Source organism: Nannobrachium achirus (genome assembly GCF_963921795.1).
Source record: "Nannobrachium achirus genome assembly, chromosome: 8".
In the NCBI taxonomy this organism is placed as follows: domain Eukaryota; kingdom Metazoa; phylum Chordata; class Actinopteri; order Myctophiformes; family Myctophidae; genus Nannobrachium; species Nannobrachium achirus.
In genome coordinates, this window is record NC_137817.1 from 39,484,585 (window position 1) to 39,510,319 (window position 25,735).

At 43.7% G+C, this 25,735-nt stretch overlaps 1 protein-coding gene across 1 annotated transcript in view; it reads left to right on the forward strand.

Moving 5' to 3' along the window:
* LOC308290100 (Fanconi anemia group J protein homolog) overlaps nucleotides 1-25,735 on the forward strand; it is a gene marked incomplete at its 3' end in the record, with an annotated part of 82,834 nt that overhangs the window by 1,845 nt on the left and 55,254 nt on the right. Inside the window, exons 3-14 of the mRNA XM_080731875.1 lie at nucleotides 95-206; nucleotides 351-572; nucleotides 668-816; nucleotides 1,248-1,400; nucleotides 8,412-8,702; nucleotides 10,603-10,824; nucleotides 13,419-13,612; nucleotides 13,747-13,879; nucleotides 14,057-14,208; nucleotides 15,281-15,473; nucleotides 17,092-17,232; nucleotides 17,952-18,113. Of these exons, the coding sequence (XP_080588001.1) occupies nucleotides 95-206; nucleotides 351-572; nucleotides 668-816; nucleotides 1,248-1,400; nucleotides 8,412-8,702; nucleotides 10,603-10,824; nucleotides 13,419-13,612; nucleotides 13,747-13,879; nucleotides 14,057-14,208; nucleotides 15,281-15,473; nucleotides 17,092-17,232; nucleotides 17,952-18,113 (2,124 nt within the window). The remainder of the gene's footprint in view (nucleotides 1-94; nucleotides 207-350; nucleotides 573-667; nucleotides 817-1,247; nucleotides 1,401-8,411; nucleotides 8,703-10,602; nucleotides 10,825-13,418; nucleotides 13,613-13,746; nucleotides 13,880-14,056; nucleotides 14,209-15,280; nucleotides 15,474-17,091; nucleotides 17,233-17,951; nucleotides 18,114-25,735) is intronic.

The window sequence follows — 25,735 nt, forward strand, 5'->3', positions numbered from 1 at the left end:
TGTGTGAGTGAGTGAGTGAGTTTGGTGGTTTATCTGATAGATTGTTGTTGACCCTAACACTAAATGGAATTATAATTGTTTCTTTGTACTGTAGATAGTAAGAGGTCTTAATCATGGCCAACACTGTCTACTAGAGAGTCCAACAGGAAGTGGAAAGAGCCTGGCCCTGCTCTGCTCTGCTTTGGCCTGGCAGCAAGCCCAGTCTGGTAGGACTGCTCTTTTATAAGACACTCGCAATAAATGGTCACTGATTCTCCATGAAATCAGGTTGTCTTAAATCAGCAGTCTTTGGAATATGAGGTGTGATATGTTGTTTGTCATGGTCATGACCCTGTTTCACGTTTTTACAGTCAAAACCGAGGAAGGAGCCACCTCCCAGGATTGCAAAAGCCCTTCTGAGGGCAAGACGCATACAGAGGGTAACAGTAAGAGTCCAGATGTCACCACCCCGTGCCAGTGTGCCTGCCACACCAGTGCAGTCTGTGCCCCTCCCACACCCAAACCAAATGTTGTGGACTTAACAAAGTCACCAGACAAAGTGGAACAGCTGCAGCCCTCGACCTCTGAAAGTGGTAAATATCGCAGAAGGAAATTTCAGAGAGGGAATATGTGTTTTTCACATGCTGTATTTGCTCAACATTGTTTAAATGCTAACTCTGTATTTCAGTGTCCCCACCAGAAGAATTCAAGTTAAAGAAAGAGTCATTGGCTTCCCGTCTGTCTGAAAAGATGCATACCTCCCTCAACTCTGACCATGAGACAGATGACTTTCAGCCAGAAAGGAAGCGCATTCGCACTCCTGCCGTTGAGGCCAAGGTAGCCAAACATGAAGTTATGCCCTCCCCTCCCCCTGTCCATTACAATAAGTGCTATTCGTGTACACCAGGGCAGGATAAAACGTTTATGCCGACCTGTCAGTGTGGTTGATTTATCTATAAATTCAAGAGCTATTTCAATTGTCTTAATCAGCTAGCTACATTTGGGCATTTTGGTGGTTCAACTAGTTGGTACTAGGGTACTACATTGACACAGACCTATTCATGGATTCATCATAATCTCAAATCCGGCTCATGTGTGTCATCTCCTCTCCTACCCATCTCTCTTCAGGTGGCTTGTTGCGAAGTCACAGACACAAAGTTACAATAAACGTAACAAAAATGTTTTCACTGCTGGTGGATATGCAAATCCTGACCTTTACCTTTGAAGATTTAATGATTTGTTTTGTACTGTCATGTTTTGTCCTTCAGAATTGTAAAAGGAGGTGCGGGGACCGTGGGGTGATGTTCATAGATGATGAGGAGGATGATTTAGACATTGGCCCTCGGCCGCCGGGGGCCCGAAGTTGGAAAATGGAGCTGAGCAGCCAGGCCCAGGCTGTGGAGAAGACCTCACAGTGCTGTGTGAGTACACTTCTGAGACCCTAGATATGGACAGCTTGTGGTTAGAGTGAGAATCCTAAGCTTGATATTTGAAATATTGTCAGCCTTTACTAGTGCCACTAGGTGGCAGTACACTCCACGCAATTTACAAGCTTAAAAAGCTAAATACATTTTTGTGTTGTTGCCAAAAGAATAGAAGGGATTAACTTAAAACTTATGAAGTAGTTTTGCATTAGTGCCGTAGATGTCCTTTAGATGTATTTATTTGAGCATCAAATCAAGTGTTCATACTCTTCAATACTGACGCTGATTCTTCATTTTTCTGGGAAGGAAGAAAGATTTATTTAATGTAAATGTAATACCAAAAAGATTTATAAAGAGTAACTTGCAATACAATCAACAGTCACAGCGAACTCAAAGGTGGCTATTTCACCTATTGAGCCAGAGTCAGACCTATCAGTTTGCAGGAACCAGATGAAATTTCAGCATTTCCTGCAGCACTTTCCTTTTCGTTCCAATCTGAGCAGAAGGCAGTCCAACATCACAGCTCCCAGTGAAGTCCACAACAGGTGGATGGATAGCGGCACATAGTACAGTCCAGCTTGTTGAAGGTGGCACAAAGCTTGGCTCAGGAGGGATGGGGAGCGCTGGTGGTGATTGATCGCTGATTGGAGAACATATATTTATATTCCAGATCCCGTCTTAAACTATTATGTAATGATATATTACATAACATGTTTTTACATTCAAATTACATACATATTTAGTTTTTATATTGTAATGTACAGTACCGCGGACAATAGCAGACCTACAAGTGAGCTTGTACTGTAGGTCATACAACAAAGTATAGATCAGGCTTTGGTGGCAACACAGGTTTATGACAACTTGACCAAATGCTCTTCCTGAAGTTTGGGCGGATAATATAATGGGGCAAAAATTATCTCGTAGACCTCCAAGTACCCCTGAAATAAGTAAGAAATTATTTTGTTACTAGTACGGGTTAAAGCTGCATTGTGCAATATTTTTTGATTTTCTTAAAGCCTGGAAATGTACTGTGTATATAATATTTCTTTGATACACTACTACAAAACGTTTATTTGCAATTATGTGTGGTAGACCTCTTAACTCATTTAGTGCCCCTGAAATTAACGGATTATAAAGTCCACGATGCCACCTTCAGGCTGGCATCACCACCGTTATCTTATTTTGAAGGCCAGAAGTCCACAGCGCAATCACTTCCGGTCTGACGTCATCGGGTCCTGCGCCGGAACCGATCCTTGTCCACGTGGAGTTGTGTAATGGCGGACCGGGAGCTTTTATACATGTATAACATAAGCGAGCATCTGCCTCCATCCTAGCTTCTAAAGTGTAGTTTTGAGATAATGGACATTAAAGATGAGATCCTCCGTCCACCTCAATGTTATGGATGGGACTATTTTGTGCTCGTGGTGCCGTGATGATGCGAAATCAGCGACGGATTTCGTCTCCGGACCTCCGGCCATTCTTCTCGGTAATGTATCCGCCGTTACAGTAATATATTACTTTTCACGGGTATACTCGGGATTGGCACTGCGGATACTCTATTACATTTCACAAGTCTTCGCGGGATTGGCACTATATGAGTTAATTACATTGGTGGTCAAGAGTGTCGATGAATAATCCATGTTACAGCATTCATCCCACGTCCCACAGACCCGACCCAGGGTTACTTATAATCATTACACAAGCTCAGAGTGAAAGCTTGTTCTCGTATAGCGCTCCACACAACGGGGTAAACTCCCACAGCCGCATCCAATACTGCCACAGGTGTGTGGCTTGGATTTGGACCGGAGGATGGCGGGAGGTGGAAAAAGAGGAGGAGGGAAAGCGAAGAGTCGAAAGAGCGCGGCCGTCTCTGGTTTCCCCGCAGCTACCTGACCCTGGCTCTTTTGTCCCACGAGCGCTGACTGACGGCCTGAATGGGGCCCTTTGAAGCAAGCTCCAGTTTTAATTAAGAGGGTTTGCCTCGCTTGGGCCGATGATCTGTGAAAGCCACGGGGATAAATATTGAATGGGGTTCACCCGCTGGTTAGTGCGCCCCAGGGATAAACAGGTGCGTTGGAGGGCGGATATTCGCTGAGGGCCCCTACCCACACGGTGTGCCCATGCAGGGAGGAGAAGGAGGAGGGGGTTAGGTGTCCCATGTCTTCCGAGGTATTGGGTATTGGAGCCCACCCTTATTGGAATGCATTCCAAGCCTTCGAAGGCCGAGGAATGAGGAGCAAATTGGCGTCCAGCGAGAGGCGCCAGTGACACAGAGCCGGCCCACAGCCTGCGGCCCCTCAACGCCCTTTGACTGGCCCCCCGGAGTGTGAGATTTCCATCTCTCAGGTGTTGGCAGTGGGATATAGCAACAGCAGCAGAGAGGCCTGGGTATCGTTACCTGTGAATACTCTGAGGTATTCAGTGACACCACTGAACTTAGCCCCAATCCCACCTATTCCCCCTATTTGAAAATGCCAGTCGAATTGTGAGTGTCCATACATAGATTATTAGCCAGGTACACACCTGGTAACCTGACAAGAAAGGTGTACTGTTGCAAAATGCTGTGTGTTAATAAGATGCATCAATTCTCTCAGGTCCCATATAGTGTGACAGCGAAAGTGGAGCTTTTTCTTCAGTGGCGTCACCCAAGAAACAACACCAGTGGAATTGTCCGGTGCTGAATGAGTTGGTGTGTGCTTGCTGCTAGCAGAGATGGTGCCCTATTTGCCCCTTTCGACAGTTATCTACATTCCTTTCCAGGGGGTGTCTGCTCTCGGCTGTGGGGCCAAGCTTGAAACCTTGTCGTACTGGCATCTCGGTAGGCAGGCGCGTAAAAAGATACCCTTGTGTCAGCTGTTTCCTGCTGCTGCCTCTTGACAAGGGCCTCTATTCATCAGCGGGCCCTTTTTCCCGCACCCCCGCCTACCCCTCCTCCCCCCACCTGCCGATGAATAAGTAATTATTGGCCATCTTGGGGCAGGATATTTGGATGGCTCTATTTAATGTGGCAGTAGCAGGTAAGGTGATCAGACCCGGGGCCCGGGCTGTGGAGCGTAACTGTTCCAGAGGAGAAAGGTAACCTGAGCCGGTGTTGGGGCCCCGCGGCACCTCTGTTTATTTTTCACATGGGCTCAGAGCTCCTTATCCCTCTTAACTCTGAGGGACAGCTCTCTAAGGGCTCTCTTTGGCCTCCACTCCATCACACATTGTAATATTTGATGGGCAAACATGCCTGGAGAGGGTGACTCGGCGGGTAACATGACCCCCTCATCTCTCGTCAGAAGTGCTGGCTTCAGATCGCCGGTGTAAGTTGTAATGCACGGCATCACATAGCATTCATTTTTACATGTAACCTTACCGGTTGGACGTGGCGGACTGTATAATTCACTGGGAGGAATAGCTTTGCTAAGCTTGGAATTTCTATTTTGTCCAAATAAATGAAGAAGAAATCAGGCTAATTGTTATTTTCTTTCTTTCTAAAAGACAATACCACTTCCTCATTTGGTGTCATTACCTCTCCCACAGAGCAAAGTGCCAGAACATCAAGTTGTATCTTAATCACCTTATACACCTCTGCCAAGAAGGTAATGTTTTTGCCGCTGGTCATCCGTCTGCCCGTCTGCCTCTGTTGGCAGTAGGATATGTCAAAGTTGGATTGATTTGCACAAAATCTATGGAAAGCTGGGCCAAGAATCAACTGAAAATCTCTGAGTAGGCGTGGCATACTACAAAAGGAAGTTTAACATAACTCCACTAAACTTTGAGGAAAGGCATGTCAACAGGAAAGGAAGAATTTAATCATTTGTCACACTGATTGGAGGTCGACCTCCATGGCAACACCCCCTTCCATTTTTGTTGGTCTCCAAAAGGCATCTTTGTTGGATCCCATCAGACTTGGCTCGGAGCCACCAGCTAGCCTTGGGCAGTATTGAAATTCCCTGTCAGACTATTGCTTCAAGACCAAAGATGGTCCCCCCAAGAATCGGATAGCGGAAATTATGGCAGATTTCTCAGGGGTCCGCGGAATAACAGTAATGGCGGCGGCGGTAAAACATGATACTGTATAGTTATTACTACTATAATATTATAAACGATTTGTACATGGTGAGGACAACTCTGGGTTTTGGGCTTTGCTTCACAGGGCCCTGGGGGACTAGTTTGACTGACGGACCCGTTCAGTGCCTAATTTTAAATAGTCCTACTGAATCTGTGTCCTGACTCCTGACCTATAGTTCCTCACAAAACATTCTGAAAAGGTACAGGTTGCAATAACCCTTAAAGGGGAGAACCACCCATTTTCAATATTGAACTATGTCATTAATATACCTTGAGTGGAAATAAGAAAAAAATCCCCCCACTTCTTTGTTGCCTAGAACTGGAGGATTTATTTGGGGGTTTGGCTTGCAAAGTACACCGTTCTGATGTTCTCCTTAACCTATTTAGAACTGAGGCCGATAATAAAAACGCTTTCTAAATCTTTTTTTTTTTAAATGTACTTATTAAAGAATTACAAAAACAAATGATGTTGCTACATATACTGTACATAGCAACAACCACCCCAAAAGGCGATCCCAGATGGAAACCCATAGGTGATCACAGCATGGTGCCTCTAAGCACTATTTTACACAATAGGTATGTGTCAATTTTTTTAAACTTTCATATATTTTAGATTCATTGTGCATGCAGTGAAACATTCAAAAGCTTTTTTTGTTTAAATTTGGATTTTTATGGCATACAGCTCATGAAAATCTAAAATCCATATCTCAAAATATTAGAATATTCCACACGACCACTCAAAAGAAAGATTTATAACACAGAAATGTCAAACTTCTGAAAGGTTTTGTTAATTTATGTGGTACTGCTGAGGTGTCACTTTGTGCGTAAGTTGACAAGCTTTATGGAGATGATGATTTCCTTTTGCCAGAAGCACTTGGAACCTGCCCACAGAGCCAAAACTACTTGTAACTGGTGTACTGACCATGTTATTACTGGTCTTAACTGACCAGCAAACTGGCCTGACCTGAACCCCACAGAGAATCTGTGTTGTGTTGTCAAGAGGAAGATGAGACACCAGACTCAACCACACAGATGAGCTTATGGCCTCTATCAAAGCAAACCTTGGCTTCCATAACACCTCAGCAGTACCACAGGCTGATCACCTTCATGCTTTGTTGCTTTTGTTCAAAAGTATTCCATACCAAGTACTGAGTGCATAAATTAACACAAACTTTCAGAGTTTTGTCATTTCTGTATTATAAATCATTCTTTTGAGTGGTCATGTGGAATATTCTAATATTTTGATTTTCATGAGCTGTATGCCCTAAAACCTTTGAATATTTCACTGCATGCACAATGAGTCTAAAATATATGAAAGTTCATTTTTATTTATTTATTATATTACAGAAGAAAATGAACTTTTACACAATATTCTAATTTTGTAAGAATGTGGAATTTAACCTTTCATAGGCACCATAGTATTTTAAACCATGAATGATGATCGCTTCTTGTATTGTTTTTTGTTTGTTTGCCTTTTCACAAAAGGCAAACACTTTATGGACAAGTTGCCTCCTTGATGGGTGTCTGTGCTCTCGTGAGCCCATATTCTAGTTTAGTTTTATTTTCAAACTTGAGATTCTCTCACTTCTCATCAAAGCATCACGAGCCACATTATCTATTCATATACTCAAACCTTTTGATGTCAATAACATGCACAGACAGAAACCTTTGGCTTCACAGTGAATGGGAGGTTGACCCTGGAGGCTCGTAGATCGAGCTCCTCCACTCAAACGGCATCTGTTCCATTATACTGCTACCTGAATAGAATCCCAAAATGTCTTGTTTCCTGAAAATCATCTGGGGTACTGACAGTAGTTCATGCTCGTCTTTCATATTAGAGGCTGGATGGATCTAACACACAGTGAGGTGGAGCAATACAAAAGGAACTATCTCTATGCTGTTGTAATTGAAAATGAAATCATTGATGTTCCCCTTTCCCTGTGAACTCTTAGTAATAAGAATACACTTCATAACCTTGGAGTAGAGTTAAAAGATATAGGTCTTGGACATTGCCTTTTTACCATGGAATTCTATCTCCAATAGCAATCGCTGGAATTTACAACTTAAACCCTGTATGCTTCGTTGTACGTCAAATATCCAAAATAGGCGGGATACAAGTCCACTGCATATTGCGTGGCAAAACACATAGTGAGCCTGTAGATCTGCTATCGTCAACTCTTTGTCTGTTTTTTGCTGAGTCTTAATCTATTATGAAATGCCCAGAATGGGGACGCTAGGCTTCATGTGGTTGAAAATGACAATTCTCTGTAACCTGCCATTTTATTTAGACCATAAAACATTATCACTGGACAAGAGTGTCAAAATACTGGAGCGGGGAAATCGGTGTTTGGATGATGCCTGATAAGCGCCTTTGAGAGAGTCGGAAAGTAGGCCACTTAAAAGCGCTCATCACCTGAGCAGGATCGTTTTCATAAGCGTTGTCGGCTACACTTCACCTGTGAGCCGGAGAGAAAGAATCCACCACATGTCACTGGACAGCCAATTATGAAGCAGCTAGATTTTCTCAGCCCCGACAATGGCGGCCTATCATCTTTCGGGCCCAGAAAAGGTCATCTGACACAGACTGACAGGACTGCCTATGTATGGATACAAATTCTTTATGCTCCTCCGTATGTTTTTCAATAGAGTATACAAGACAGTCTGTCAGAGGGTCCATTCAGGTGGGGATAATAGTGATGACTTGATCTTTTTTTGTACCGCAGTACACCAAAATGACTGAACCGAGCTTACTGTTTGGCTGGGCTCTAGACAATATTGCTTTTAATATCACTATGGTTTTGTTAGCCAGAATAGCCACAGATGGCTGAAATCCTATATGCAAGTTATTCACATCAGTTCATGTGAGAAGTTGGTACCCATTTCTAAGGGTACCAACTATAAACTTTGTCGCACAAGTGTGGTGATCCTGTGTGTAACCCTCTATCCATCCAGACTCCTGTGCCATGTTCCGTTTGTCCGTGTTCTATGGCCAAAGCGGGCAAAAAGGCCACAGAAGGCAAATCCTCCAAGGACAAAGACGGCAAGAAGAACATCCCCAAGATATTCTTTGGCACACGCACTCATAAACAGATCACTCAGATCACCCACGAGCTAAAGCGTACTCTTTATTCCGGAGTTCCCATGAGCATCCTGTCCAGCAGAAACCAGAGCTGTGTAAACCCAGCAGTGCGGCCCCACGCCAACCGCAATGAACGCTGTAAGGAGCTGCTGGAAGGCAAGGATGTGAGTATATGGACCAACATGCACTGCACACACACTTTTCTTTTCCTCATTTAGATGCAGTAGGACAGTAGAGAGGAAGGAAAGTGAGGACTTTAAATGGTCACAGGACATTACAATCTAGCCTGGCATTGCCAGCCTGATAATGTTGATTCACTCACCTTTTAGCTTAAAATGGGCTATCCTAGGCATGAATTGGATTGCTTTGACCTGGGCATGACCCCGATCCAACTGTGAAAACCAACACCTCTAATGCTAAGCATGTTCTCTGTGGAAAGAAGATAATCTGTGTTTTCCACTGGGCACTATTCATCTGCCGTTCATCTGCTGCAAATTCATTTGAATAGAAAGGAATCTGCAGGTTAGTTACATGCCAAATTGCTCAGCCCCACCCCTCGCAACATACATCCACACACAAACACAAAGCCCTGGGGAACCCCAGGGTATATGACTGTGCTAATCCTATAAACCTCACCCCTATCTCATAATGTAAAAAGTCTGAAGGCTCAGAGTTTTAGAAAGACCCTGTAATACAAACCCACAGTTAACGACTGAGGGCAGACAAAAAGCTTCCAAACTGTAGCCTCAGAGCACCAATTATGCCGCCACTGTATCCCCAGTCGGACCGACAGGCTTTTTTTGACGCAACAAAATGTCAAGAGTCATAGAACAAGCTTTATTTAGAAACGTAAGACTCTAGAGTGGCTGCGTAACCACCCGGCTGTCCAAAAGGTGAGACGCAGAGTGTCCCGCGGACAATAACTATGTCAGCAGAGGTGTCTACCTCCTATTGCCACCTATCCCACACCAGGTCGTCCAGTATGAAAGGGCTGTCCCAGTCATAACCCCGCGCCAGAGACTCGGGCGTCACCGATGTTCTGCGCCTTCGTCACTTAAGGGCCCGTCTCCTGGCGGCACGCATCGGGTTTCTACACTGTACAGACACAAAGGCTCACACACGTAGAGACACACAGGCTTTGACTAATAATGTTTTCACTCATTCTCAAGTCAAAGCCCTCAGTTTGACCACGGGGCTAAGCTGTCTCTGTGCTCATAGAAGTGGCGGCATGGCAGTTAATCCTTCACGGTCCCCTTTCACTTGAACTGACGGGTTCGGTGTCAGTGAAGTGTCTGAGCGTAGTTATCTCAACGCATCACTGCGAGAGACGAGACACCGTTAAGACACGCCCTTTGACACCGTCGTTGCAGATTGAGAAGAGGTGATTGCACGCAGAGGTTACAGAGTACAGTGGTTTGTGTGTGTATGTGTGTGACTGGCTGTGCATTACCTCGAGCCATAGTATTCATAAGGGATATAGGGCGGGACAGAGTGGCGACTACTGCAGGCACCTGTACTGACAGGCTAATTGAGGCTTAGTACATGAGATGATTCTCCTTCACACATCCAGTGCTTTCACCACATCGGTATCACAACATAAAAACCCCTATGATGGCATGAACAGCTGACTGGATTAAAATATAGAAATGTTTACACTTACCCCTTTTCTCTCAATGTAGTCTTCATAACTATTCAAAGATTTTCACACTTGTATCTAGCCTGTCACTGCTAACCCCTGCAGTTGGTCATGTGGCCGGATAGTAGATAAGCATGTGTGATACACGCAAAAGATTCAAACCCCTTGTCTCTGCCGTGATGGGAATGAACTTTACCCCTGCGCCATTAGAGCGGCCTGCCTGACAACGTCACCCCAGGTCCACCTTGAAGCTAGCATAGAGGAATGCAACAAAACACAGCTGAGTTACCGGGAAAACACACACATGAAGCAGGCACATTGTTCATTTGTGTTATAAGGATGGTTTGGAGAAAATGAGTTGACTTCAAGGTCCATAATTATGATTTCACTAATAAGTGTTATTCTATGACACCCACCACCACCACCAGGGCAAGATATGTCGTTTCAAACACGGCGTCCACAAGATGGGGGACCAGAACTCCTTGCAGTGGGTCCACGGGCTCAACCAGGCCTGGGACATCGAAGACCTGGTGCGTCTCGGTGAGGTCGTGAAAGCCTGCTCGTACTATGCAGCCCGTGATCTCGTGCAGGGTGCCTGGATTGTCTTCTGCCCCTACAACTACCTGCTAGACCCCCTCATCAGGGAGAGTGTGAGTGAAAAGAGACCTGCTAGAGGCTAAGGTTCAGAGGTTTAATTTGCCACTCACTCATAGAAGTATGTGCAGTGAAATGTTGGTGTGACAAACACTGTGTTATCAAAAGAGTAGTACTGCAGTGAGTAGTTGTTTTCATAATCTGTTAATCCGATTAAGATTTAATATTTTTTTAGATTTTTATGTTGGATCAAAATGGGGGATATTTACCTCAATTGATGAAGATTAATTTGTTTTATTTTCTATGTATGATACAAAAAAGGGTGATATTTACCTTTATCTGACCAAACATGGGTCCCAACCCAATGTTTGGGGAACAGTGATATAGATGATCAGAATATTATTGGGCTTAAAGGGATATTACACTTTCAAAGTCATTTTATCGTCTAATCAGGCTTTTATGAACACCCTGAACAGTTTTTAATTTGCTTGATTCAATATTTAGATATTTGATGTAAATGTTACCAGGCCCGACACGCCCAGGCCCTCTCCACATACACACCCATTGTAACTTCAAACTCCATTTTAACCATGATAGATTCATTAAAAACACCCGTTGTTTTTTCTGTTGACTCATACTACCCTCCTAATACGTGAGCAGGCCGTGTTTTTTCGATAACTTTTTTCATTAATTTTTAATAATTATTTGGGAAAATGAAAAATATTTAATACAAAAATGGATTATTAAAAATAAATGAAAAAAGTTATCGAAAAAACACGGCCTGCTCACGTATTAGGAGGGTAGTTTGAGTCACCAGAAAAAATAATGGTTGTTTTTAATGAATTTATCACGGTTAAAATGGAGTTTGAAGTTACAATGGGTGTGTATGTGGAGAGGGCCTGGGCGTGTCGGGCCTGGTAACATTTACATCAAATATCTAAATATTGAATCAAGCAAATTAAAAACTGTTCAGGGTGTTCATAAAAGCCTGATTAGACGATAAAATGACTTTGAAAGTGTAATATCCCTTTAACTCATTCTGTGCCACATGACGTCTTTGACGTTTTTTTTTGCAAAGGCGTTCAGTGCCAATGACGTCTTTGACGTCTTTTGAGTTTTTTTATTAAAAAAAAAAATCATTTTTTTTTTTTTTTAAAAAGATGTCAAAATGACCTGGGATCAGAGAGATGCTTTTCTCTGTTTGTGTGTTGGCTCCCTCGTTTGGCTGATTGAGAAAATGTGTGTTCATTCTAGTGGATGGACACTTTTTTTCATTCAAACAGCTCTATCTCTGGAACCATTTGTCTGATTGACAAAATTCTTTTTGCCACTGAATCACAACAACTGTGTCTGTTTCTGTGGGGAAAAAAACAATTAAAAAAAAACATTTTTTTTGATTGCGCAATAAAGAAAAACATACAAAACCGTGGCACAGCTACCTTGGAGCCATTTTGGCATTGTAATATAGCCGATACTGATTGAATAAAAAAAGAAATATGTCTTGATCAGACATCCCTACATAACATGTTTGTTACCCAGCTGTCATCCTTTCATTTAATTGAACAAAGACAATAATTTGTATTTTGGGGTAGTTGTAAATAATACTCCATTGCATACAAAAATGAACTTGTTACAAAAAATATATATTTTAATAATTGTTTCTTTTGATTGATAAATTGATTTGTGCTTCACCGACTCCAATCCCTAAACACATTTTTTGAAAGAGTTTTACTTGAGCCAATACTAATATTATGGTTTTGTAACTTTGCTTATACATTGACACCAACATGAACGTGTACTAATAATTGTAGGTCACATATAATTGTAAGCCTCTACGACGAGGCTTCTTGGCTTACATCAAAGTAATGTGAGTTGGTCATTGAGAGACATGCTCGGCCTGCGTGTTGGAAAAAGCTGTCCTTAAGGGTAAAATATAGAATGAGCGTTTCGATTCTTTTCGTCTCAACAAATGAAGCCATAAACTTTGTCACACAAAAAGCTACCACTGGCAAAGTATAAATTAATATTAAGTCGAGTGGCTAGTTTCAGAATGTTATGTACACAGACAAGGAATTAAAACATTTAAGAATAAAATACAAAAAGTAAATATGAAAGTATAAAAGTAAAAATTGCAATATAATTAACACAATGGGCGCTATAAAATCCTTAAGACGTCCCCAGACATCTTATCATGTTGCCATGGTTACCAGGTAAACAGGTGCCAAATTGGGGCTGTTTTGGCGGCAGGTGAGCAAAAACACTACATGTCCCATCAAGCTTAGCGGTCGATCCGACCGTGTGCATTTCCTCATTCCGATCGGTGGCTCAGTGCTCCATTCTCTGCACTGTTTCAAACATCCATAGACGCTCCATTGTAAACATCTTTACAATGTAGTGCCGTGGCTCTATCAGTTTCGGTCCCGGTAGCGATGTAACTTCACCACGCTAAAGATCACATGTCCGCCCATCATGTGCGCTGATGTTCGTGAGCACAACATGCATTTAATATTGGTGTCCAATGTGTTAATAGGGTTAGACCAAGTGTGAGCATCCTGAACAACTTTGGAAGGGTATTATAAAGCATTATAATATTGCACAGACTGGTTAGAAACATAGCAATAATATTACCATTCCTTTGTCTGTTCCTCAGCTGGATATCAACCTCAAAGGCCAGATCCTGGTGCTGGACGAAGCCCACAACATAGAGGACTGTGCCAGGGAGAGTGCCAGCTACACCCTGGAACAGAGCAACCTGAAGTTGGCCCTGGACGAGTTGGATGCCATGGAAAAGATCCGACCCGAACACCACAGGCCCCTCAAGGCGTTCGGCCTCAGCCTCTCCCAGTCAGTGACAAAACAAACTCTGGACATGAATTAAGCCATAAATATCTATATGTATACCAATATGTGTTTTTAAATATATTATAGAATTTGTTCCAAAAGTCTAAATGTTTTTTGGGGGGGTATATTGTCCATAGCTGGATCCAGCAGAGCCAAGGCCTGCTTGTGGAACGGGGCTATGAGACCTCCTGTAAAGTGTGGACCGGCAAGGATGTCCTGGGTATATTCCATGGCATGGGCATCACCGCTGCTACCTTTGCCATGCTGCAGGTAAAAGGAATTGCGACTCACCTGGCTTTACTTGCAGACTCATTTCCTTGTTGCCACATCCTGAAAAAAAGGTTTCCTCAATACATGTATCATCTCATCTGTTCTCTGTAAAACTCCTACATTATGCAGTAGCTAGTGCTGAACATGTCTCTCTTTCTCTCGCTCTCTGTCCCTCAGAAACATTTAGCCGCAGCATTGGAGAAAGAGGAACCTAAGGTTGTTAATGGTACAGAGGAGATGGTGCAGGTTCCAACCATCAGTTCAAACACTGCCTCTGTCCTCAAAGGTCTCTTCATGGTGATGGACTATCTCTACAGGGAGAACTGCAGGTCAGAGTTCAGGCTACCTATTTGACTTCTGCTCCCAGAAATCAGGAGCAATTTCCTTGATTAAGCAGTAACATGTAATATGTGCAGTTAAAAGATAATGTATTGTCAATCAATATTATCAACAGCAGAATACTTTGTTGAAGGTGTCACTTCAAATATTGTTACCTCTTTGGCTTGAAAATGGAACAAGCTGGTTTTACAATTTCAATACATGCTTTAAATTGTACTGTACAGCATATTCCTTTTAGACTGGCCATAATGAGCTAAATTAGCTGTGCATGTTTCTTTTTGAACAATTACTAAAAAAGGTAATGTGAGTACAGCATGAAATATATTCGTATTCTTAGTCCCTTCCATAGACGCCTCCTTCGACTCTGGGGCATCTGCATTGCGAGGTGGGATGGCAGCTTCCGCGTGCGTCGTAGAAAACGGAAGTTCGGTTTCCGAACACAACCTGGGTTATGAAAAGAGTCAAGACCCACTCCTACCTCCTTCTGATTGGCCTACAGAACTTCTGTTTCTGTGACGCACGCGGAAGCTGCCCTCCTGCCCGCTATACAGGTCGCTCCATTGTGAGTGAGTGTGTGTGTGTGTGTGTGTTGGTAGGTGGGGGCTGTTCTGCCCTTTTTGAATCTGATGCTAAATGCTAGGTGAATTCAAATGCGTGGGTGACATATACAGTATTGGACCTCCTTAAAGACGAAATGAAACTTAAGTTTTGGCTCTGCTGTGCGGAGAGGACGAACGGGGAGGCGGAGGAAGGGGGAGACACGCGAACCAGCAGCTCGCGGGGATTCGCTGAAGTTGAAGTAGATTACAATGATCGACACAGACACCTGTCAGTCATTCTGACCTCGTGAATTATACATTTTCTTGATGTTTAGGGCCTTAAGGCTCTAATTGTTTCTTTATAATACACAAATACTCAAATCTTTCAAAATTCTTGGCCTCCAGTGTTGGGTATGGCCATATTATCACTACAGACATGCTATTTTGATTTAATTTCGTCTTTAATGTTGAATTTGATGCTAATGGGTGGATTCAAACTGTGTGTCCTTTTGTGTTTGTGTAGGTTTGCTGAGGACTACCGTGTGGCCCTACAGCAGAGCTATGCATGGACCAATCAGGTCCAGCCACCAGACGTCGCTGATAGCAATGGCTTCTTTACCCGGGCACGGCCACGCCAGGGGCGGGGGCGGCAGCAGAACGCTCGCGTCAAGACTCAGGTCCACACCCTCAGCTTCTGGTGCCTCAACCCTGCCGTGGTGAGAGCTTAGGTCTGACACCGTCTCACCGTTAGCTCTGCGTGCGTGTCTGTCTGTATGTAATCCGCGTATCTCGAGAACCGTTCGTCCCACCGGCTTCAGATTCGGCATGCGCGTTCTGCGGTGCAGAGTGCAGTGCCGGGCCTCGCCCCGACCCGATGCGCGGTTTTCCCGAACCGGCGCGAGAAGTTCGGAATCTCCTTATGCGGAGCTGATTGTTGACATCAGTGCCGGTTGTCCGGAACCGGCACTGTGTCTGCAGAGATCTCCATATATGGGCATAAGTGGACACAGGCAAACAGACAGATAACTCCATATATGGGCATAAATGGACACAAGCAAACAGATGGTCAAAACGGATCCTACAGAGATCTCCATATATGGGCATAAAATGGACGTTGACAGATATCTCCAGAGAGAGAGAACATGGTCGAGTGACTCGTCCGTTTCTCGTCTGCCTGCTGCCGCCAGTGATGGAAAAAGTACTCCAATTTCTTAAAGGAGTGGCGACACCGGCCGAAATGTAACATTATGATACAGTAGGTCACGTGGTGTTTCTTCAAACAGTCTGAAAAGGAGGCGGGGCCGTATCAGTTAGTAGTGAATGTATACTTCGTCCGTCGTGCGTTGCCGCGCAATGTATACTTCGTCCGTCGTGCGGTGCCGCGCACAACGTGATGCCTTGTTGCTAGCGTGTAGTGCGGACCTCCTCTGCGGAGGAGGAGGAGGAGGAGATCGCTGGACCCTCGTTCTACGGTTGCTCCGGTGTCCCGGGTGCTCCAGTCAGGTTAGGGCAAGAGACAGCAGGGTATGGCCGACAAAACCGTCTCATAGACGGGGAGAAGCGTGTTGACCCTCGTACACCTTTTTTGACACCTTTTTTGAAGAAGACATATACTTTTTTATCGGTCTAACCATTGATTTTATAGCGAATGCTATATCATTTTTACCCCTAGAACTGATAGTTTTAAAGTTGGTTTAGAAAGTCGGAAACACACCTCGGACAGCTTTTTTTGGGGCAGTTTCAAAAGATAATGATATGGATAATCGACTCCGCCCCTCCCCCATATTGGCCCAATCAAATTAATTTATTTCGGTTACTGTACAGAAAGTACTACTTCCAGTACAGTAACTACAATAAATTAATTTGATTGGGTCATTTAACATGGGGGTACATGACATCATTAAAAAAAATTGGCTAATTTGATAGCCTTAATTAGCTGTTTTGGCCATGTCACTCCACCTTCAAGTAAAAGTATTGCATATATGTTTTAAAATATTATAATTTATAACTGCAAAGTAACTAGTAACTACAGTTTTAAAATAAATAGTTGAGTATATAATATTATAGAATAATATAATATATATAAAGTCTTATATACAGTATATTTTTTCCCCCTGCGGAATTACTGAAATTAATGAACTTTTCCACAATATTACATTGTTTTGAAACAGCTGTAGGAAACGGGTGTTCTGTGCACAAGTGAGCAAGTACACTAGACCACACTAGGCCACTACAATGCTAGAGTTCTGAATGTTATTCCGTTGTGATACTGTATCATCTAAAAGGCTTGCTTGTTTTGTTTTTGTGTACATACTATATACATCTCTCTCACAGGCCTTCTCTGACCTAAGTCAATCGGTACGTACCATCGTCCTGACCTCAGGCACGCTGTCACCCATGAGCTCCTTCGCCTCAGAGTTGGGGGTCAAATTCTCCATCCAGCTGGAGGCCAGCCATGTCATCGGCAAGTCCCAGGTCAGTAGGCTAATTTAAAAGTATGTTACTTATTTCGTAAAATCTACACTTGTTTTCCCTCCCTCACGTGTAACGTCTGGTCTCTGTTAAAACCAATGTTGGTTGAATTCGGTTATGAAGCATTCATATGACTAAATAAAGCTATGTGCTGTGCATTTCTACAATATATTACATTTACATAGATGAATAGAAAGTTAAAGAACATTCTTAGCTCATCAAAGTGTGTGCTTTTCATCGTAGAAAAGTCAGGGAATCTTATATGCGGTTTGATATAAAACATGGCTGGGCAGAGAGCTTAACTCGAGCATAATGAGTTGGCACAAAAATAGCTTGACGTTACACAGATATTTTCCAGTGACAAAGACATGGCACAGAGACAAAGTGACATGCCATGTACCCTTTAGGATGCAAATTTTAATAATATGTTCATAAACTATTTGTAATTATTGAAGATGCATTATTTAAACCCACCTGTATTCCTCCTAGTCCTCTGCAGGTTGCTAGAATTCTAAACTGCCTCTGTTTTGCAACATACAGTCTGTCATAATAATGTTGATAACTGGCCGTGCTGGTACCTAACCGAATACCACATAACCAGCCACACCCCCGCCTTTTACCCAAAACAAAACCACTTTTATCTCTATAGCATGCTTCCAAACCATAGCTTACAAATTGCTTCACACACGTTTCAATCCCCCCCCCCCCCCTCCCTTCCCCAGGTGTGGGTGGGCACTGTGGGCGCAGGTCCCCAGGGCAAGAAGCTGCTTGCCACCTTCCAGCATACTGAGACCTTCTCCTTCCAGGACGAAGTGGGTGGCCTGCTGCTGCACATCTGCCAGTCTGTGGCCAAGGGTGTGCTCTGCTTCCTGCCTTCATACAAGGTGAACGAGAATTTGATCAGTTAAATACTCATTCTTTGGCAAATTTATATTTTAGAAAATTAACATAACAAAATGATGGGCCCTAGAGTTTCATTTTTACAAATGTATTGCACATGCATTTTCTGTCTAGCCCGTTTAGACCTGCGGCCGATTCTAAAAACGCCTTCTAAACACCTTCTTGTAGCGAATGTTAATATAATAATAATAATAATTGTGTCTTTAGGCTCTGCTTCAGGGTGGTTTATGATCTTGGTCTGTTACATGTACACGCAGATTATTCTGTATACATACAAATTCAATGCAATCATTCAATAAATGGTTTCATCTTGATGAGTGTGTGAACTGACCACAGTTTAGTTATGCACACCACACAGTATCAATACAAATTAGCTTCTTATTCTGTGTGTCGTTAAGTTATAAAACAATGTCCTTATGTTCCCATACCAATTAAACTTCATTTAAGCAGCTGGTGGACAGTGGGCCAGTTTCACAAGACACAGTCCTGGATTGTGGTGGTTTTTAGAACATTCACTCCCATTTTGTGCCACAAGGAGGTGTAAGAGACCACACTTTAATGATGAGTCCAAAAGTTCCATTGTGTGAAGACATCATTTAACATCTATGATTGCTTTTGTCCATTCTGCTTACTGGGCAAGGCCTAAGGATGGATTCCAACACACCCCATCACTAATAAGGAGCTCTGCATGGTGTCATATTGTTAAAGCGGGTCATTACCAAACGATAGGACTACTTGAGAATCCCAAGATGTCGCCATTGTCTCATGATTGACTGTATCCTCTTTCAGTTAATGAGGGCACTTCTAAGGGCCCTCTGATAGACACTTTGTCGTCCTTTGTTTGTTATGCATTTTTGCCGATGAATAATTAATTTCCACTCTAGCTCAGTTGTCACATCAGCTGTCTTGATGGCCAGCTGGTTTTCACATATCATTATCTCTGTGTCCGTGTTTGCCGTGAGGCGCGAGGCATTCTCCAGCTTGGAGCTACAATGACATTAAACCAGTTTAAAAAGTGCCGATGATGAGAACCTATTAACATGGATCAGTGCCTTTTTAAAGCAGGTCATTAAATGTCAAATGTTTCATTCAAATGACTGACACCAAGTCTAATATGGTAATTTTGTGTGATTTTCTTAGCATTTAGCTTTCTGTTTTTCACGTTTTCCACATTTTATCCATTTTAAGTCCACTCCATTGTGTTTGTTGGAATTTTCATTCAGGCTTCCTTTTGTCTGATATCCAGTTGCACTTCTTTAAGGGAAGCTGAAACACTAATCTTCGGGACAACGCTTTTTCTCATTTTTGCCCTTCATTTTGTCAGCCTGCGACGCCGGCAAACGAGCGGTGGGATACGTTTTTATTTTTTTTATTATTGATGGCCGTGTAGGAGTCTATCTCTCTCTCTCTCTCTCTCTCTGTGTCTATGGCGATGCATTAATATTTAATCTGCAGTCAGCTCTTAAAGATGAGGAGATGAAGGGATATGAGGGACTGGGGTATTAATTGGAGCCCATGGAGGCCTTGTTGGAGCCACTGAGTCCCGTCTGCCCCGTGATATTTCTGGCTTGCGTGCTTCTGTGTGTGTGTGTGTGTGTGTGTGTGGGCATGCGTGCATGCATGCGTGTGTGCGTGCGTGTCAGGAAGGGTCATCTCCAGACGTCCCTCTTCACTGTGTCTGGGTGATTCCTATCAGCTCCCATATACGCTGCCAGAGAAAGAGTAGGCCGACAGGGTCAGAGTGGTGTTCCTCCAGGCTGTGTCTGCTGGCCTTAGACAGTTTCACACACACACACACACACACACACACACACACACACACACACACACACACACACACACACACACACACACACTGCATATAAACATGCACGCTCCTGTCAGACATGTCTGCTGTCTGTACTATATACTGTATACAGTACCTTCAAGTACATAAACACCAACATGCTGCACATTTGGCTTTTGCACATAGCTGAATAAGTTTCCATTGTAAATCTTCAGACCAACAAAGTGTGGCCACAAACATGATTATGTGCACCAACACACGTACACACACACGCACTTTCCCTGAGAGAGCCCCCACTGGTGCTGTGGTTTTGTAGCACTTCAGCCTCAACAGCCCCCCAGTTAATGCCCATTAAAACCACAGCAGCCATCGCCGTCTGGTCCCAGCCACGAGAGGAAGGGACCAAACACACCGCAGGAGGGGACTGATGGGTTATTATGAAGAAAAAAAAAGAATGGCGGGGTGGTAAGAGAGGTGAAAAGATCTGGGGGAAATACAAGATGCTTTTAAAGGAGATTAAGATAAGGGCCATTAGGGGTGATGTCGCCTCGCTGTCTGTGTGAAGACGCACCCGCCACTGGCGCCTGGGGCTCGGGTTGGGGAGCGGGGGGTGGGGGGGTGTATGTCATATCAAAGTCAAAGTGGACTGCAGGGTGAGTGCACAAACCAACACATGCTGTCCTTGGTATCTCGCTGGGTATCAGGAGTGCCCTGTTGGAGAAGCACCCCTGTCTTTGTGTGGGTGGGTGGGTGACCACGTGCATGCATGTTTTCCTGCTTGGTCGACTTGGTTAATGTCCACCCAATGTTGACATTTAAAGTAAGGACATTTGGCTGGTCCACACTTTTCAGAGGGCAATCTTAGGTTTAGTGTTGCAAATTAGTGTTAGGCTAAGGTTTACTTTTGGGATGGAGTATATGTTCTCGGTAGAAAATCTTCATAAGTATAGTCATTCGGTGTATGCGTGCGTCTGTCTGTACATATTAGTTTCTTTGCCCAGTGTAGCATGTCCGTCCTGATTGTTAGAGCTATGATGATGTTTTATATGAGCTTTTACAGTGGAAACTTCAAGGTAACTGCTGCTGTGGTATGTCTCGCTAAGCTGGAGGTTTGTAGAGGAGTCTTACAGTGTCAGACTTTCCAGAAGACATTCTTTTACACATCAAAAGTGACCCCTGTTGCCCTTAGACTTTGGACATAACGACTGAATGTTGTATTCCTGAACCTTTCTCTGAGCACTGCGAAGAACTAGTCAGAATGAGGTTTGTGAGGTGACACCTTCAGCGCCTTGTTTTACGGAATCTGAGCGTGAGATTGTCCAATGGACTGAATTCATTGCTCGCCACTTCACGGCTTGAACAGATAAGAACAAGCAGGCGTTCCAGCAGACTGTCAGCTCGTGTGAGCAGCCTGCTGTGTTTTTTGCGGTGTTACTTTGACACTACCGATGTGGAGCAGAGGTACAGTGGGGAGGAGCGGCAGGCTGGAGGTGCCAGGTGGCTCAGGGCTCCACTCTCCAGCACCACACATTGGCGTGATGGTCGCTGTGATATTTGGAGGCTGAATAATTTACAGCGCCACAACACGTTTCCCCTCGCCACCAGCGAACTGTGGTGCCTGCCCACATGTTTCTTTAATGCCACTTGCCTCAGAACCCCCTCCATAATTCAGCAGGCACTAGTGGAGCTGCGACGTGTCGCCACACAGCTCCCTCACACCAGGGACTGAGGGAACGAGATAAAGAGAAGCCAGATGCACAGGAGCGAACGATGGAGAGATGGCGGGGCGGGAGAAGAAGTGCGAGAGTGGTTTGCAGTCCAGTGGCTCTCGCTGTTCGTCTTACCACCCTGTTGCGGTAGACGAAGAGATCTGACCCACTCTGCCAGGAGCCGAGCATTGCACCTACTGTGCCCACAAATCACAATGAATTATTTACATTTTGTTGTGTGTCCTGCACCAGAATGATAAATGCTGCTCATTGCCAGCTGTGTTGCCTGGGCAACTGAGTTCCGCTAAAACAACTTGAACCTTGCACTGACGGGTCCCAAAATGATTGGCCCGGCTAATTGCACTGAAAATCAATCAGAGTGCCTCAAGCACTTGCAATGTCTTTCTCAGTGTTAGTGGTTAGGCCATCTAGAAAATGGTAAAACGCTGCTCACTTAAGACGGTCTAGTGGGATCTGTTTTACAGCGCTTTATTGGCAAAGTTTCAATCTGATTGTGAAATTGTCCGTTCATTCTGACCTTGCTTAAAGCGATACTATGTAACTTTTCCAATAAAACTAATCTTAAAATTGTCCTAACTATTAAATCGCTAAAGTTTTAGAACCCCAACTCCATTAATTTCAGCCCCTAAAGCCTTCTGTAAATATGTTTTCTATGATCCTGGCCGGGGACCGGATTTCCCGTCAAATTTACGTCATCTGCATCATCCATATACGTTGTATATACGTTGGCCAATCACAGCGCCAATCATACACTACCAGCCAATCACAGCGCGTCTTGCCGTCTCTTCAGGAAGTAGCTTCCGTCAGCAACAGCGTTTACACTGGTGAAGGAATCTCCCCCAATCCTGGTCTAAAAATTACGGGAGACTGCTCTACCGATTCGTATCGGCGAGGTGGAGGCGGTCGCGTGGCCCCGTTCTGGTGGTCCACGGTGACTCCGGGCGAAAAACGGCTGAAAAAAGCAATACCGCTACTGACCAGTAGTTGAGCAACTTCCATAGTATTGCTTTAAGTTGCTTGTTCTGTATCCTACATACCTCATTGTAGTTAATACTAAAGGCCCTTTTACACCTCATTGTAATTTCGACTAAAGGCTCTTTTATACTCCTGTTCTGAACATGTATGTACGTACGTATAAATCCAGCTCATATGCTTTGCACTGTGCTTATATGTAATCTTTGTATCCATAAGCTTTCAGAAAAAGTGCACAAAGATGAACGAAATGAATACATACAGTTGTATGGTCAGAAGTATCCATGCATACATGTATTAATGTTGAGTATAAATGAGCCTTAATGCTGCACATACAGTTTATTGCAAACATAAAATTCCATTAATATTCTATTTGATATGTTTTTGTACTACTGAGACAATTGTTTTCTCTGCTTATGCTTAATTAATTTGAATTGTGTTAAAACATACATACTAAAAATCCCCATATGATTGTATTTCGTAATATGAGTATGTGAAACTCCACAACAAAAAGGTGACAGTTTTATCATAATTAAAATAAGGCCCATATTTAAATTGACTCATTCTTTAAGAATGTTCTTTACTCTTTACTCTTTACATATTGAAGTTCCTTTTCCCATGTTGAAACAAAAAGATACCAAAAAAGATTATTTTGCTCATTTCATGGATCCTGATTGTCATCACTGGTGTTGAATTTAACTTATATTTCTTATTTGTATGTGCTAACTGTTTGTTGTAAACACAAGTGTGTGGTTTTGTTTGAGTTTGTCTATTGTACACACGTGTATCTGTATATGTGTTGTTGTGACCCGATTCTAGGGCGCCTTTGGGTTGCTTCTGTCGTGTTTGTGCACCTGAGCGTAAGCAGACTGTGCAGATTGACATTTTACATCCTGCTTCAGCCCACCACGGTCGGCCAACCTGGCGTGGGGCCTGTGGAAACACCAGCCTGTCAGAGTATAGTCCTAAATTAGTCATGATGGCCATGTGCTCACCCATCATCACCACCACGAAACAGCGCACAGCCGCACATGTCACAAAGAGGAGTACTGTATACACAGTTGGTGTCGGTAAGATCATTGGCTATTTTGCACACACATTCTCTTGTAGAAAATGTAGAATCACAATCAGACTCCTCAGTTTAGCCTCTTAATGACCAATTGATTGGATAAGAGTGAAGCGTTATGAATAATGAACATTTAGATGAAGGGAGCGTCCCAGCCGCGTGTGGACCGGCGGTCTGAGGCAGCCAGCCCGTCACCCCGGTTCTGCCCGGCTCCGGCGGCTCTGAAGCAGGCTCCACTCTGTCAAGATGAAGGATACGGAAAATGTGCCCGTAATTAAATGGCAGCATCTCAGACAGACACAGAGTGATGTTTACTCACAGCGTCTGCAAGATAAAAGCATTAGGGACCATTACCCCCAGCGACCCATGGGGTAACCTAGAGTGGGACTGGATTGAGTTTCTCCTCCCCTGCTCTCATAAGGCCTTACAAATTACAGCTCAGGGAATATAAACAAGTTTGCACAAGGACTCTTTGTGCGTGCATGTGTCCCTGTCTTTTAAGGGCCCTGGCGTTTTATTATCAGGTTACGCTGGGGTTATTATCAAGTTACCCACCATTCCCGGGCAGAAATTAATAATGTCGGCTGCAGGAGGAAGATCTAAGACGCTGACTCTGCTGACCCTTTCCCATCAATTTTATCAGTGAGAGCAACTTGCCCGCAGCCTCTTTCTCTCCTTGTGGAATCAGCTTCTTTCCAAGTGCAGCCTGCCAGATAATGGCTGTTTTGTTTAGTGGCAGATCTGCCTAAAGTACATAACATGAATAATTCACATCTCGGTCAAGTTTGAACTGGGAAGCAATTGCGGGACAAACAGTTTGCCGAGTTGCAGGCGCGTGTAAGAGGGGGGGCACTTGTCCATGTAACGCTGCGTCTTCCTCTTTAGCGACTGTCTCATGTTTTATTGATGGGGAACTTCCTCGGCCTCGCTTGCATCAGGAGGCAACCGCCTGATGAATTCTGCCTCATGCTTCATTTCACCATCACAGTAAGGGCAGTCATGCTGGCATGCAAGAAACTATCAACGCTCTAGTGCAGTCTCATCTACATGTTCGCATCTGTCTCCGTGCTGTGGATATCTCTCGTAGACTGAATTTCTTCTTAGATCACTGTGCTTGTGTTTTCACGCAGCGTTAGACTCGGCTGTAGGTAAACGGGACGGGTTCACACGTGGGTCCACAACCCTTATGAATATTCTCCCCTGCCCTCCCGTTGGACAGGCCCATCAGCCCCTTGCCTTGGCCCTTCTGCATCACACTAGCAACCCTGTTGTGAGAAGTTTTCTGCTGACTACAAGAACAACTTCTACTTGGCACCTTTAACACATTTCCAAGCCAGTGATAATGCTCTTTGATTGTGAAGCCATGCTTATTCAAGGATAAAATCTGTGCGGTCCAGACACAAGTAGGGCTCTGCTGGCAAGAGGGCTTTTAGATCAATGTTCCTCCCCTGAGAATCGCTGACCTTTTGCACTAACAATCGTGCAGCAATAGTGATTTCTATTATGAAGGGGTGTGTTTCTAAGCCAAATAAGGACAGGAACAGATGGATGGATGCTTCGAGTATATTATTTTGAGTGTGTTGGAGGCTCCTATAGAGTGTTAGTATGCATGCCCCGCAAGAAATCTGCCCTCAGGGCAGATTAAACGTAAACTTTAAACTTAAACTATGTTTAAGTTGAAATATTAATATATCTTTAAATACTTTTGTGAAAAGTATGTAATCAAACTATGTGTTGGGCTAATATATAATATTTGCACACATTCAATTCAGTATGATTGTTTTGTTGCCCTTTTGGCAGGGTTTAGAGTGCCACTGTTCGCCAAAGCATTTACCAAAATGAATAACTGAATACTGCAATATTAGGTTATATAACGTCATATTTGTCCTAGTGATGAGAACATGTCAGACTACTATGCAGTGTGTTCACTTCCAAAGTGTATGGGTTGAGAGACCAATCTGTCTCAATCTCGTCTATATCAAGTGTCTGTCATACAATTTTGAGGTATTTTTCCTGAGACTATGCTGGTTTGGTCTGCCACAAATGGACTGT